Consider the following 13,094-nt stretch of genomic DNA (forward strand, 5'->3'; position numbering starts at 1 on the left):
TCCGTTGCCCCAGAGCAGCCTCCTTCCTCTGTTTCGTGATGACCCATCAATCCAGGGGTGAAATCTAAATTTTTTTGCTACCGGTTCTGTGGGTGTGGCTTAATTAGTGGGCGGGGCTTGGTAAGGTGACTAGGAGGGTGTGGCCAAGTCAATGTCACTTCTTGGCCCTTTTTTAACCTACAAAACACAACACAACTGGCTCACCCACAATGTAAAAGCTGTGCTAGACCCAAAATGGCCCCTGCAACAAGCAGGAACCTCACACAGCCACAAAAAGCCCCCAAAACCAACTTTCACATTTTACACACAAAATTCCACATACAGCTTTGTAAGATTTTGTGTGTTTGTGTAGTTAGAGTGAAACACTACAGAAACACGCTAAATCTCAGAAAGCTGCACAAATATTTTATTTTTATTTTTATATAAACAACTAAATTTAAAACTTCCTAAACTTTAAATGGCTAAGTCTAAAAAAAGAACAACTAAAAAAAACCCCAATTAACTATTTTTTTTAAAGCTCCCAAAGGGGAAAATACTTACCCAATAGAACAGGGGTCTCCAACCTTGGCAACTTTAAGACTTGTGGACTTCAACTCCCAGAATTCCTCAGCCAGCTTTGCTGGGAGTTGAAGTCCACAAGTCTTAAAAGTTGCAGATAGAGCTGCTCACCGATCAGCTTGATTGCAGGTAGGGAGATCCAGTTGCTTGCTGATGCATGGATTGCGATCATCATGCGATCAGCAACTAAGGTAAGCAAGCTGGAGGTTGGGGGGGAGGGGGAGAGAAAAAGAAACTTTTTTTCTTTTACATGGCTCTGGCGATCCAAGCTGAGCTGCCTGATTAGCAGGCAACTCAGCTGGGATGTCAGAGCTTGGCTGGTCAGAGCCATTTAAAAGGAAAAAAAGGCTCTGATGATCGCGGGGCCCAGCTGGGCATGGGGGGCGGGGGCAGGGATTTTGTTATCGGTTCTCCGAACTGCCCGCCACCATCGCTACCTACTCGCCCGAGCCGGTCCGAACTGAGAGCATTTCATCCCTGCATCAATCCCCCTTTGTGTCTTCTTCCACAGCTAAATGTAGCCTGTTGTCTTAGTAGCCCCTTCTCTGAAGAAGCTCTGCGTTTAAAATATTTCTTTTGTTGGTGCGGATTCAAAAGGGGGGGGGGATTTGTTGTATTTTACTTTTCTAAGTGAAAAAACAAGGTCCCAGGCCCTCACTTGAAAGGTTACTACAAGAGTAATTTTCTCTTCTCTTGCCTGCAACATCTGACCATTTGGCTGGGACAGGACCTGTTGCAGCTGTGCCTCAGGGGGTCTCAGTTTATGATGTGTCCGTCCTAGTATGCTCCAATTTCTGAAATTACAAGCAATGTATTTGCTACTTTGAATTTTAAAATGCACCAGACCCTCATTAGCTCTTAAGAAAACCAGTGCAACCTTTATTTTGTAATTGCAAATGAATAATTGTGGGTGTTCACAGCCAGTGCACTGCTTGCTTTGGGGACCCATTTGTGTGGAAACTGCTTAGATTTGCCAGGCTGAATGTCGCTTGCCTCATACAATGGGTGCAGTCCTGCTGCTTTCACCTCTTTCCAAGAACTTCGTCCCACCGTTTGCTTGATTGGGATCTGCAACATAGCATAGCCGGTTTTTCATCCCTGCCCTGCAGCTGGTTCCTGCAACCTCTTCGTGGTGGTGGAGCAACAGAGGAGGGAATTGCTCTTTCACGCCTCTAAAGTATGTGTGTCCCCCAGAAGCTCCACCTTGAATCCCGCTGGGTCCACTTCCACAGTGTGGATGGTGACATTTCCAAGGACCTGAAAGGGACATGTGGATAAACAAGCTTTGAGCTGAGCATCATCTGCGATTCCTGCCTTCGTGGCTCTCAGGCAGCTGGAGGGAGTGGTCTTCCTGTCCCTCCATGGGGGAAGCCCTTGACCTCACTCCACCCAGTCACCCCCATACATTAGGAGGTTTCTGTGTTGATCTCCCTATCGTTCCCAAGCCTGCAGAGGATTCCTCTTCCTTGGAGGAGCTGTCCAATGCAGGGATTGCGTTCACCTACCGCAGCTTCTGCCAAGATCTCCTGCAAGGCCACCCGGTTCCTGGGTTCTTTGGTTACCAGACAGAGGAAGCCCCCACCACCAGCTCCGGCCAGGCTCTGCCCATAGACGTGGGGCTGGAGCACCTCCATGATCTGCCGGACCAGCAGAGGCTCGCAGCCAGGGGCCATCTCCTTCTTCTGCAGCCAGTACCGATTCATACACTGGCCCAGCAGAGCCAGGTTGCCTGGAAGGAGAAGGGGAGGAGGATGGCAGCACCCCCCAGCTGCTCTCTGGAGAACAGGCGTCCAAGCACCCCTGCAGCACTATGATCTTAGGATCTGCGCATCCTGCCTGGGACACACCGTGATCACTCTGCTTGGCTGTCCTCCCTTTCGAGATAAAGACTGGAGGGAGGGACAAAGAGGGCCACCATCCAACTCCTGGGTGTTGACTCTTAAGAGAATGGGGTATCTATGGGTTGTTCCCCTGGCTCCCTTCCCCAGCCAGATGTCGGCCGCCTCCTTCGCTGAAGATGGCTCTTTGGATTGCGTATGGGCAGTTTATTCTTCCTCCTTGTTTTCAGCTGTTGCTTTTTAACCAATTTGGTAAAGGGATCACTTATTTTGCAATTCCTCAATTGACAACCCTCAAAGCCTTTATGAAACTCCAAACCATGCGGCAGGGTCTCTTCCACAAGCACATTGACACTCGCCCACTGTCAAAATGTCGGGGTGTCCTCCAGCCATTCCCTGACTGGTCTGAGTTTTCCGGCTCCCTTCCTGGCAGTTTCATCTCAGGTGTGGGTACCTTGTTTAAGGGCTTGGGCACACTCCTCCGCATTGCTCACCAGAGCACTGGCAGTCTCTACCACGGTGGGCAGCCTGGCATACCAGTTCCTTAGAACATCCTGCAGAGAAACAAGGCAATGCCCTTCAGCACAAACCTCTTCCTTTTCAGATGTGTCTTTGCATTGATGGGGGGCTAAGAGGCGCACACTCCGCCTTGCGATGTCCACGTTCTTGAGCTTTGGGACAGTTGCAGCAGGGGTGGGTTCTACTTACCTTTACTACCAGTTCGCAGTGGGGCATGTGCAGAAGCATTTTGATGACATCAGGGTCGGTGGGCGGAGCCTCCTGCCGGTTTTACTACCGGTTCTATAGAACCAGTGCGAACTGGGGGCAACCCATCACTGAGCTGCAGGCAACAGTCCTGCCACCACTTCCCCCCCCCCAGCGATCCACAGGTGCTGTGGGCGGTGATGTGAGGAGGGTCAGGTAGTTTGAGGCAATCAGCTGCCGTGGACCTTCCCCCGTCAACTGAACAGGCAGGTTCAGGAAGGGGCAGGGCACAGCGCCTTTGGGTCCGCTTCCGCTTCAAATGCAGCTGAGCGGGGGCGGGCAACTTGGAGAGGTCAGACAGGGATGGGGTTCAAGTCTCCAGGGCCCACTCAGTTTAGAATAGCTGGTGGGTGGCACCTTGGAGCCCCCCTTGGTTGCTGTGGGCATACAGCAGCACTGCAAGTTATTGTTTCCAACATCAAGAGTGCAGGAGAAAAAAGACTGGGGTAGCTACAGATCAGTCAACTTGGACCTGTTTCTTGAAAATCCTGGGGTTAAGATATGAAATATGAAGTTATCATTGTTTAGAGAAGAATGCACAGCTTGACAGGAACCAGAATGCACTTAGTCAGACCAAATCTTGTTTGCTAAAGTAACTAGATTAGTTGACCATGGAAATACAATAGAGACGCCATCTCTTTTCTTTAGTGAAACATTCAAAAAGGTCCCCCCAGAGACCTTGATCAAGAAGGCAAAAGAAGGGGACTTCCGGTTTGCCTGTCACCGGCGAAAGACGGTCCCGTTTTCGGACCGCCAGCCCTGCTGCCTGTAGAGCCGCTTCGATCCAAAGAAGCGGCTTGAAAATTCCCAACTCTGAAGGAGGAAGAGTAAGAGAGTGGGCGAGGAGCAGGTTGAGACCCTGTGAACCCCTAGACAGCTGTTACTGGGGAGGAAACAGGCGCGGCTCCCTTTCAACTCGCTGAGACTCCGGACGGCATGGGACGATTCTGCCTAGCGCAGAACAAGTCGGCAGCAACAACCTTTCAATTTAAACAAAATCAATTCTAATAACCAGGGGGAGATAACAACTTGAACCTCCAAATTTCGAAATTGCAAGTATCATTATTTCTGTGATTTAAAGTTGAAGTGTGAGTGAAAGCGGCTTGAAAAATGGCGCCCGGCTTCAGTGTTAACAAGCTGAAAGTGAGAGTGGATTTGCAATGTTATTTCAACTATCTACAAAGTAGCGCTGTCTGTAACAAGGAGGAAAAAGAAAAGAGGAAAAATTCTTTTAAAATAAGTCTGAGCTTGCTTCAATTTAAATCTTATCCCCAATTTGATTAAACCTGGGGGAATTTTTTAGAGGACTTTGTGGTGGTGGAAAAGGAAAAAGGATCTCCTTTTTTAGAAAAGCTAGCCTACGTGGCAGAATGGCTTCCAAGTCTAAACAGGAAGGGAAGGCAGCAGGGGAGGGATCCCCCACACATAAATCTGAGCAGCAGCCTCCCAGCCAGCAGAGCCAGAAAAAAGAGTTTGACTTTGAAAGTTTAAAGGATTTTATTACTCAGGCTCTGGATGAGAAATTTCAAAACTCACAACAGGAAATTAAGCAGGAGATTAATGAAATTAAAGAGGTGGTGCAAGAGAAATATGACAAGGTGACTAATAAATTAATGACTGTGGTGTCTGGTCTGTCAGAAGCAATTATTAGAACGGATGCTAAGTTGGAAGAATTTAAATCAGAAATAAATGTTAAAATGAAGGACACTGACTATAAAATTTCTGATACTGACAATAAAATGCAGAGAGTTGAAAACGAAATTACGATGATGCAGTTCAGGTCCATGGAATTCGCCATAAGGCTTAGAGGTATTAAAGAAAACGATAGACAAGATTTGAGACAGATTTGTGCTGATGCTCTGGCTGTGTTGTTAAAAATCAACCCTGAAGAGATTTTTTACAAAATGGATAAAATTTACAGAGTGAATTCGTGGGTGGCCAGATAAAGACAATTGCCTAGAGATGCGGTGATATATTTTACAGACAGAAGAATGAGAAATGATATTTTGCAAAAGTCTTTTCTCTCTGCAGTACAAGTGGAGGGAGCTCAAATTGGAGTCTATAAAGAGTTACCACCCAAGATGTTAAAAGATAGAAAAGATTTTGGATTTTTGGTGAATTAATTAAAAAAACAACAAATCCCATTTCGGTGGGACGCCCCAACTGGCATAATTTTGAGGTATAATGGAGAAAGATATCGATTGAACACTGTTGAGAAGGCAGAACAATTCTATTCTACTGTTCTTAAAGAGAGCTCACCATCCCCACATACATCCACTGTGTTGGAGATAAAGGAGAGTGACAAGGAGAAGCAACTTCAGCAAGAGATGGAAGAGCAGCTTAAGCAGGTGGAATCAGAGGCAGCGGAAATGCAGGGTGCTACAGGAGGTTTTCTGGAGGAACCCGTTAGAGCCCTCTCCGATTGTGACTACAAGAGATGTGGCTTTGGACCTAGTCCGGATGGCTGAAGCCAAAGATCAGCGTGTAACTCGAGCAATTTCTAAGCAACTTAAAGAAAAGCAACAACAGGAAAGACACAAATTACAACAATATAAGAAGGGAGCCAAGAGTACTACACAAGAATGTGAAGCCATGGGGGGAGCAAAGCCGAAGACTTCGGAAGATATTCAGCAATTCTGCTCGTCGCTTCAAAAAAGTCTACATGACAATTAAGTTTCTATCTTGGAATGTGAATGGATTAAATTCACCACAGAAAAGGAAGAAATTATTCACATATTTGAGACAATTTAATAATTATATAATTTGCTTACAAGAAACTCATGTTAGAACACAAGATCAAAAATATTTGATAAACTCAAAATTAGGAACACATTTCATAGCTTCAAATCTGGAAAAAAAGAATGGTGTGGTTATCTATATAAACAAAAGATTGTCAGCTAAAATTATAGAAGCAGATGAAGGTGGTAGGTTTATAGCAATTGAACTGCACACAGTAAATGGCCAAATTTTAGTGATTGGAATTTATGCTCCTAATCAACAACAGGATCATTTCTACAAAACTTTGCATTCCAAAATACTGCAATGGGACTATAGATCTATTTTAATCATGGGAGATTGGAATGGAGTAATTGACTCTAAAATAGATAAAAAGAGTTTGGCGAAGTCAAGGATTAGACTACCACAGACTTTTTTTGATATGAAAGAAGATTTGGAACGAAAAGATATTTGGAGAATACATAATCCAAAAGAACTGGACTTTACTTTTTTCTCAGATAGACACAGATCTTTTTCGAGGATTGACTTTATTTTATTATCAGCTGATTTACTTGTTAAGACAAAAAGAACAAAGATTTTCCCAAGAACTCTAACCGACCATAGCCCAGTGTGGATAGAAATTGAGATGGGAAAGACTGAGAGAAGATCATGGAGATTAAATGAAAATTTGTTTAGATATGAAAACAATATAACAGAACTTAAAAAACAGATGAAAGAATTTTCTGAAATGAATTTGAATAAGGGTACCCCTATTGAAATCGTGTGGGATGCGAGTAAAGCGTATATGAGAGGGGTACTCATTCATATGAATTCTAAACATAAATTGAATCGACAAAAGAAAAGATCTGAAATGGAAACAGAAATAAAGAATAAAGAACAGTTACTTATAAAAAACCCAACAGACGAAAGAATACGTGGTGCTATAAAACTTCTGAAAGATCAATTTGAAATGCTTATGGCGGAAAAAACAGCAACAAATTTACAATATGCGAAACATAATACATTTTGTAATGCTAATAAACCGGGGAGATGGTTGGCTTATACACTAAGGAAGAAGCAGAGTATACGGACTATTGATAGTATTGATATTGAAGGGAAGGAAATTTCTCAACAAAAATTAATTAAAGAAGTTTTTGTAGAGTATTATACTAAATTATATGCTAAAGATGACACGCAGAATGGACTTATAGAAAAATATTTAGAAAATAAGAGTTACAAAAATTACCAATCAACAAAAAGAGAGAATGAATTATCCTATAACAGCTGAGGAGATTATTGCTGCAATTAAACAATTGAAAACAGCTAAAGCTCCTGGAACGGATGGTTTAACTGCGGTGTACTACAAAACTTTGCAAGCAGAAATGGTTGAACATCTTAGAGACTTATTTTGCAACATACAACAAGGGGGTAAAATACCCCCATCATGGAAAACAGCTTATATCTCTTTGATACCGAAAGAGCAAATAGGTCCTAAAAAACCTGAGAATTTCAGACCAATATCTCTTCTGAACAATGACTATAAAATATATGCAAAAGTTTTAGCCAACAGGTTGATGCCAGTTATCCAAGAGGTGATTCATGGTGACCAAGCGGGATTTATAGAAGGTAGATATATGAAGGACAATGTAAGGCAAGTTATAGATTTATTGGAATATCTGGAGAAGAATAAACAGATCCCTGCAGTGCTGGTTTTCTTGGATGCGGAGAAGGCCTTTGATAGAGTGGACTGGAATTTTCTATTAAAGACTTTAAAAAAGATGGACTTTGGGGATCAATTTATACAGGCGGTTTCAGCAATTTATCAAGAACAAAAGGCACAGATTATTATTAATGGAAGTCTGACAACAGATTTTAATATTGAGAAAGGAACAAGACAAGGTTGTCCGTTATCCCCACTGTTATTTATTTTAACACTAGAAGTCTTGTTGAACACAATACGGGACTCGAGTACCTTGAAAGGAATAGTGATAAGGCAAGAGGATTACAGAATAAGGGCATTTGCAGATGATCTGGTTGTTACCCTAACACAGCCGATGAAGTCAATAATCCAGATGAAAGACATTATAAAGGACTATGGTACAGTATCAGGATTTAGACTGAATCAGAAAAAAACTAAGATGATAGTTAAAAATATGACACAAGATCGAAAACACGAACTTGAAAGGAGGGCAGGTTTTGAGATTGTACCAAAGGTTAAATATCTAGGAGTTCAGGTTGCAGAATCAAATATGAAATTGTTTCAAAATAATTATGAGGTGTTGTGGCGAGATGTACAGAAAGATATGGAGACCTGGAAAAATCTGCAGCTGTCTCTACTCGGAAGAATAGCAGCAGTTAAGATGAACATTTTGCCAAGATTTCTTTTTTTGTTTCAAATGATTCCGGTGCTTAAAAGTGATAAACATTTGAAAGAATGGCAAAGTGGACTAAATAAGTTTGTCTGGAACGAGAAAAAACCGAGAGTGAAATTGAAAATTATGCAAGATGTTCCAGAAAGGAGAGGTCTTAAACTTCCAAACCTACAATTATATTATGAAGCAGCAGCTTTGACTCAAGCAAGTGATTGGTTTGGAAGGAAAAAGACTGGAATATTGAATATAGAAAGCTTTGATCTTGAATTTGGTTGGCATGCTTACTTATTTTATGAAAACAAAGTGGATAAAGTATTCAAAAGCCATATACTCAGAGACTCTTTGATGAGAGTTTGGAAGAAGCACCGACTCAAATGGGATTACAAAATACCGCTATGGCTGGATCTTGGTCATATTATGTGGAATACAAATATAATGTCACTCGGGGGGGGTTTATATAAAGAAGTTCTTTTTACAGATGCGGGCAGATGGCAACTGAAGACATTAGAAACACTGTTGGATGAAGGGATTAATCTAACTTGGTTACAGTATAATCAATTTCAATTGAGATGGAAAGAGGACCAAAAAATTGGTATAATGTTGCATGAGGAAGAATTGGTTAGACATATAAAAGAGAAAGGTCCAATGCATATTAAAAGGCTTTACAATGTTTTGCTAGAAAGGGATTCAGAAACTGAATTGGTTAAAGATTGCATGATTAAGTGGGCACAAAATTTTGCAGAACCAGTGATGTTGGAAACATGGGAAAAAATTTGGGTTCAGAATGTTAAATTTACACAGTCGCAGAATTTGAGGGAAAATTTTTATAAAATGTTTTATAGATGGCATTTAGATCCTAAGAAATTGTCGCGCATGTACCCTAATGTTCAACCAAAATGTTGGAGATGTGACTGCTTAGATGCTACATATTATCATGTGTGGTGGACCTGTAAGAAAGTGAAGGCTTTTGGGATAAAAATTTGGTGGGTCATGCAGAATGTTTTGAAGAAAAAAAATCAATTTTCTCCACAATTGTTTTTATTGGGTATAGTTAAGGGTTTTACATTGGGTGAAACAAAGTTGATATTGTATATGATAACAGCAATGAGATTACTGATAGGTCAATACTGGAAAAATGAAGTTATGCCCACTATTGAGGAATGGACTTTGAAGATGGCCAGCTTTGCAGAGATGGCGAAGATTTCAGCATATCTAAAAGATCGCTCACAAGAGACTTATGAATGGGAGTGGAAAAAGTGGATAGATTATGTGCAAAACAAATATCAAACTAGGAAGTATCAGATAGCTTTTAACTGATATAAAGATAGAAATATTTGAATTTTGTGAAGATGGGGAAAAAATATATGGGGGATGGAGGGGTTCAAGTTTTATAAAAAGGGGATTTTGATTTGGGTTATATTCTATGGAAGTCCGGGGGGGAGGGGTGGGCTGGGGGGGTTAGGGAGGGTTAGGGAGGGTTGGGGGGGGAAATGGGGAGAAAATGTAATTGTAAAACTTTTTCAATAAAAAAAAAAAAAGAAGGCAAAAGAAGCTGGGCTGGACAGGCCGTCATTCACTGATTGAGCAGCCAATCCTGTGAATGGACGTCAGTGCCTCCGTGGGAAAGAGGGATCAAGTGGCTTGCAAGACTTCACCTGAATGATGAGAAAATCAAAAAACTAGATTATGAAGTTTGCAGGCAATCCAGGGAGAATAGCAAAACCCTCAGATTTTGAAATCCTGGAATAACAGGCAAGATCTGCAAGTTGAAACTTCAGTGGGGAGAAACACTAAGCCCACCCTCTGTGCGAGGAAAGTGAAATGTTTGGGTTTGGATCATGGCAGGGATTGGGGGGGAGGGGGGAAAATATGTGAAAAGTCTAGATAGGTTGCAAGATAAAACTGGTATACAAGGGCCACGGAAAGATGGAGTCGAGCAAGAGATCAGGCACCGGTCAGAATATTTGGCCCTAAAATTTAAACACCCTCAGTCTTGGGGACTATTGTAGAAAGGACCTTCATGGAAGCCTTTCAGAAGTGATGAAGGGCCTGGAAGGAAAAGGAGCCACAGATGGAGACTCTTGGTGTGTTTAGTCCAGATAAGGGAAGATGTGAGAGCTGATCCGAAGTATTGGAATGGCTGTCATTTAGAAAATGGGCAGGTGGTTCAGGGTTTTCCAGAGAACAGGAGAAAGAATGAGTTTAAATGACAAGGTAGATTTAGTTGGACATTCAACACTAAAAGCTACCCAACAATAGAACAGGGTATGTTGTGGGTCCCATCTGTTAGGGATGGTGAGACCACGAAAAAAGGCCTTTTTGGTGGTGGCCCTTTCCCTATGCGGCATAATTCCCTCCCCTTGCTGGCTTTGTTAATGGGCCTGGGGACCACGAATGGGGACGGAGCTGATCCAGTGGCTTGTCCAAGTGTGTTGCTGCTGCCATCAGGGCACGGAGTTACAATTTTTATGTTGTGAGTTTTAATGTTGTAAGCCACCCGAAGTCCCCTGTGGGTGAATTGGGTAACCATATACATTTGTTTAAAGCAATCAATAATAAACAGACTAGGAAGACCTCTCCAACAAGCCATTTGTTTAGATTGAAGCTGAAGGAGCATCCTTGCACTGGGCAGTGGGTTGCACTACATAATCTCCAGAATCCACAGATTCTATGAACTATTAAACAGACCAGGTCATGACTGCTGACAGTGAAGGTCCAGATTCTAAAGGTTCCTCAATAATAAATGCCAGATCATCTGCGAATCTTGGACCTTATATTCTTATGACTTAATTTTTAATCCCTTTATTTCCGAATTATCTCTAATTTGGGACATTAATGTCTCCACAGACAGAATGAACAGCAGAGGAGACAGTGGGCAGCCCTGTCTTACTCCTTTAGTTATTTCAAAACTTTGGTCCGCATTGATTATTATCTTTGCCCTTTGTATAGTGTATATGGCTCTAATCGTGTCTATAAATTTTTCTCCAAAATTCATTCTTATTAATTGGTTTATCATAAAGTCCCAGTTTAAGTTGTCAAAAGCTTTTTGTGCATCCAAGAAAACCACAGCTATCTGTTTTTCGGGGTAAGCTTCATAATATTCTAATGCATTGATGATAATTCTTATATTGTTTTTTATATATCTGTTGGGTAGGAATCCATTTTGGTCCGAATGTATAATTTTGTTCAATATATTTTTAATTCTATCCGCTATTATGGCCATAAATATTTTATAATCAGCATTATAAAACGAGACTGGCCGATTATTCTGTATCTTCTGTTGTTCACTATTGTTTTTGGGGATAAGAGTTATTAATGATTCTCTCCAGGATTCTGGTATCTTGGCCTTTTTCAGTACTTCATTAAATGTTTCTAATAGCAGTTGTTCTAATGACTCGAAATGTTTTATAAAATTCAACAGGAATTCCATCTGGGCCTGGAGTCTTATTATTTTTTTGCTTTTGAATTGCTCTTTGTATCTCCAGTTTCGTTATTTCCTCGTTTAATATTTCTTTTGTTATATATGGTATTCTGGGAAGATTCCTTTTTTGAAGGTATTTATTTTATTTATTTATTTATTTGTTTCCATTTCTATACCGCCCTTCTCCAAATAGGACTCAAGGCAGTGAACAGCCAAAGTAAAAAACAGAACATACAAAATTTAAAAACAGTTTAAAATAATTAAATATTTTGGCCGTAAATTAAAACAACCCAATTTAAAATCAATTTAAAATTTAACTCAAGCCAGCCCAGCTAGTTGAAATAAATAGGTTTTCAGGGCCCGACGAAAAATCCGGAGGTCTGTAATTGTACATATCTCTGGGGGGAGGTTGTTCCAGAGGGTGGGCACCGCCACAGAGAAGGCTCTCCCCCTGGGGGTCACCAGCCGACATTGTCTGGCGGACGGCACCCTGAGGAGGCCCACTCTGTGCGAGCGTACTGGCCGGTGGAAGGCTATTGGTGGCAGAAGGCGGTCTCGTAAGTACCCCGGCCCTAAGCCATGGAGCGCTTTAAAGGTGGTCACCAACACCTTGAAGCGCACCCGGAAGACCACCGGGAGCCAGTGCAGCTCGTGCAGGAGAGGTGTCACATGGGAGCACGTCGCCCCCATAATTCCCCGCACGGCCGCGTTCTGGACTAGCTGGAGCCTCCGGGTGCACCCCAGGGGGAGCCCCATGTAGAGAGCGTTGCAGTAGTCCAGGCGGGAAGTGACGAGTGCCTGAGTGACTGTGCGTAGGGAGTCCCGATCTAGAAAGGGGCGCAACTGGCGTATCAGGCGAACCTGATAAAAAGCTCCCCTGGCCACGGCCGTCAAATGATCTTCTAAAGACAGCCAGGAGTGTCCAGGAGGACGCCCAAGTTACGAGCCCTCTCCGTGGGGGCGAGTGATTCGCCCCCAAAAGCCAGCGATGGCGTCAGCTGGCTATATCGGGACGCTGGAAGCCACAGCCACTCGGTCTTGGAGGGGTTGAGTCCAGGCCCGCACGGCCTCCAGGCACTGGGACATCACTTCAAGGGCATTGTTGGGGTGGCCTGGGGTGGAGATGTACAGCTGGGTGTCATCAGCGTACTGATGGAACTCCACCCCGAAGCCATGGATGATCTCACCCAGCGGCTTTACATAAATGTTGAACAGAAGGGGCGAGAGGACCGATCCTTGTGGCACCCCACAAGCAAGGTGCCTCGGGGTCGACGGCCGCCCCCCTGTCAACACAGATTGCGACCGGTCAGAGAGGTAGGAGGAGAACCACCGCAGAACGGTGCCCCCCACCCCCAACCCCGCCAACCGGTGCAACATGATACCATGGTCGATGGTATCAAAAGCCGCTGAGAGGTCTAACAGGAC

General features: G+C 43.0%; 1 protein-coding gene across 1 annotated transcript in view; it reads right to left on the reverse strand.

Annotated features, from left to right (window-relative positions):
* Positions 1-1,253: 1,253 nt before the first annotated feature.
* The window catches only part of FCSK (fucose kinase), a 39,060-nt gene continuing 27,219 nt past the window's right edge, over positions 1,254-13,094 (reverse strand). The window contains 3 exon segments of the mRNA XM_070953179.1: positions 1,254-1,815; positions 2,064-2,287; positions 2,851-2,950. Coding sequence (XP_070809280.1) covers positions 1,723-1,815; positions 2,064-2,287; positions 2,851-2,950 — 417 coding nt within the window. The 3' untranslated portion in view covers positions 1,254-1,722.

This window comes from Pituophis catenifer, unplaced genomic scaffold, assembly GCF_029215685.1.
Source record: "Pituophis catenifer annectens isolate HBS135680 unplaced genomic scaffold, rPitCat1.0.hap2 SCAF_13, whole genome shotgun sequence".
Taxonomy (NCBI): domain Eukaryota; kingdom Metazoa; phylum Chordata; class Lepidosauria; order Squamata; family Colubridae; genus Pituophis; species Pituophis catenifer.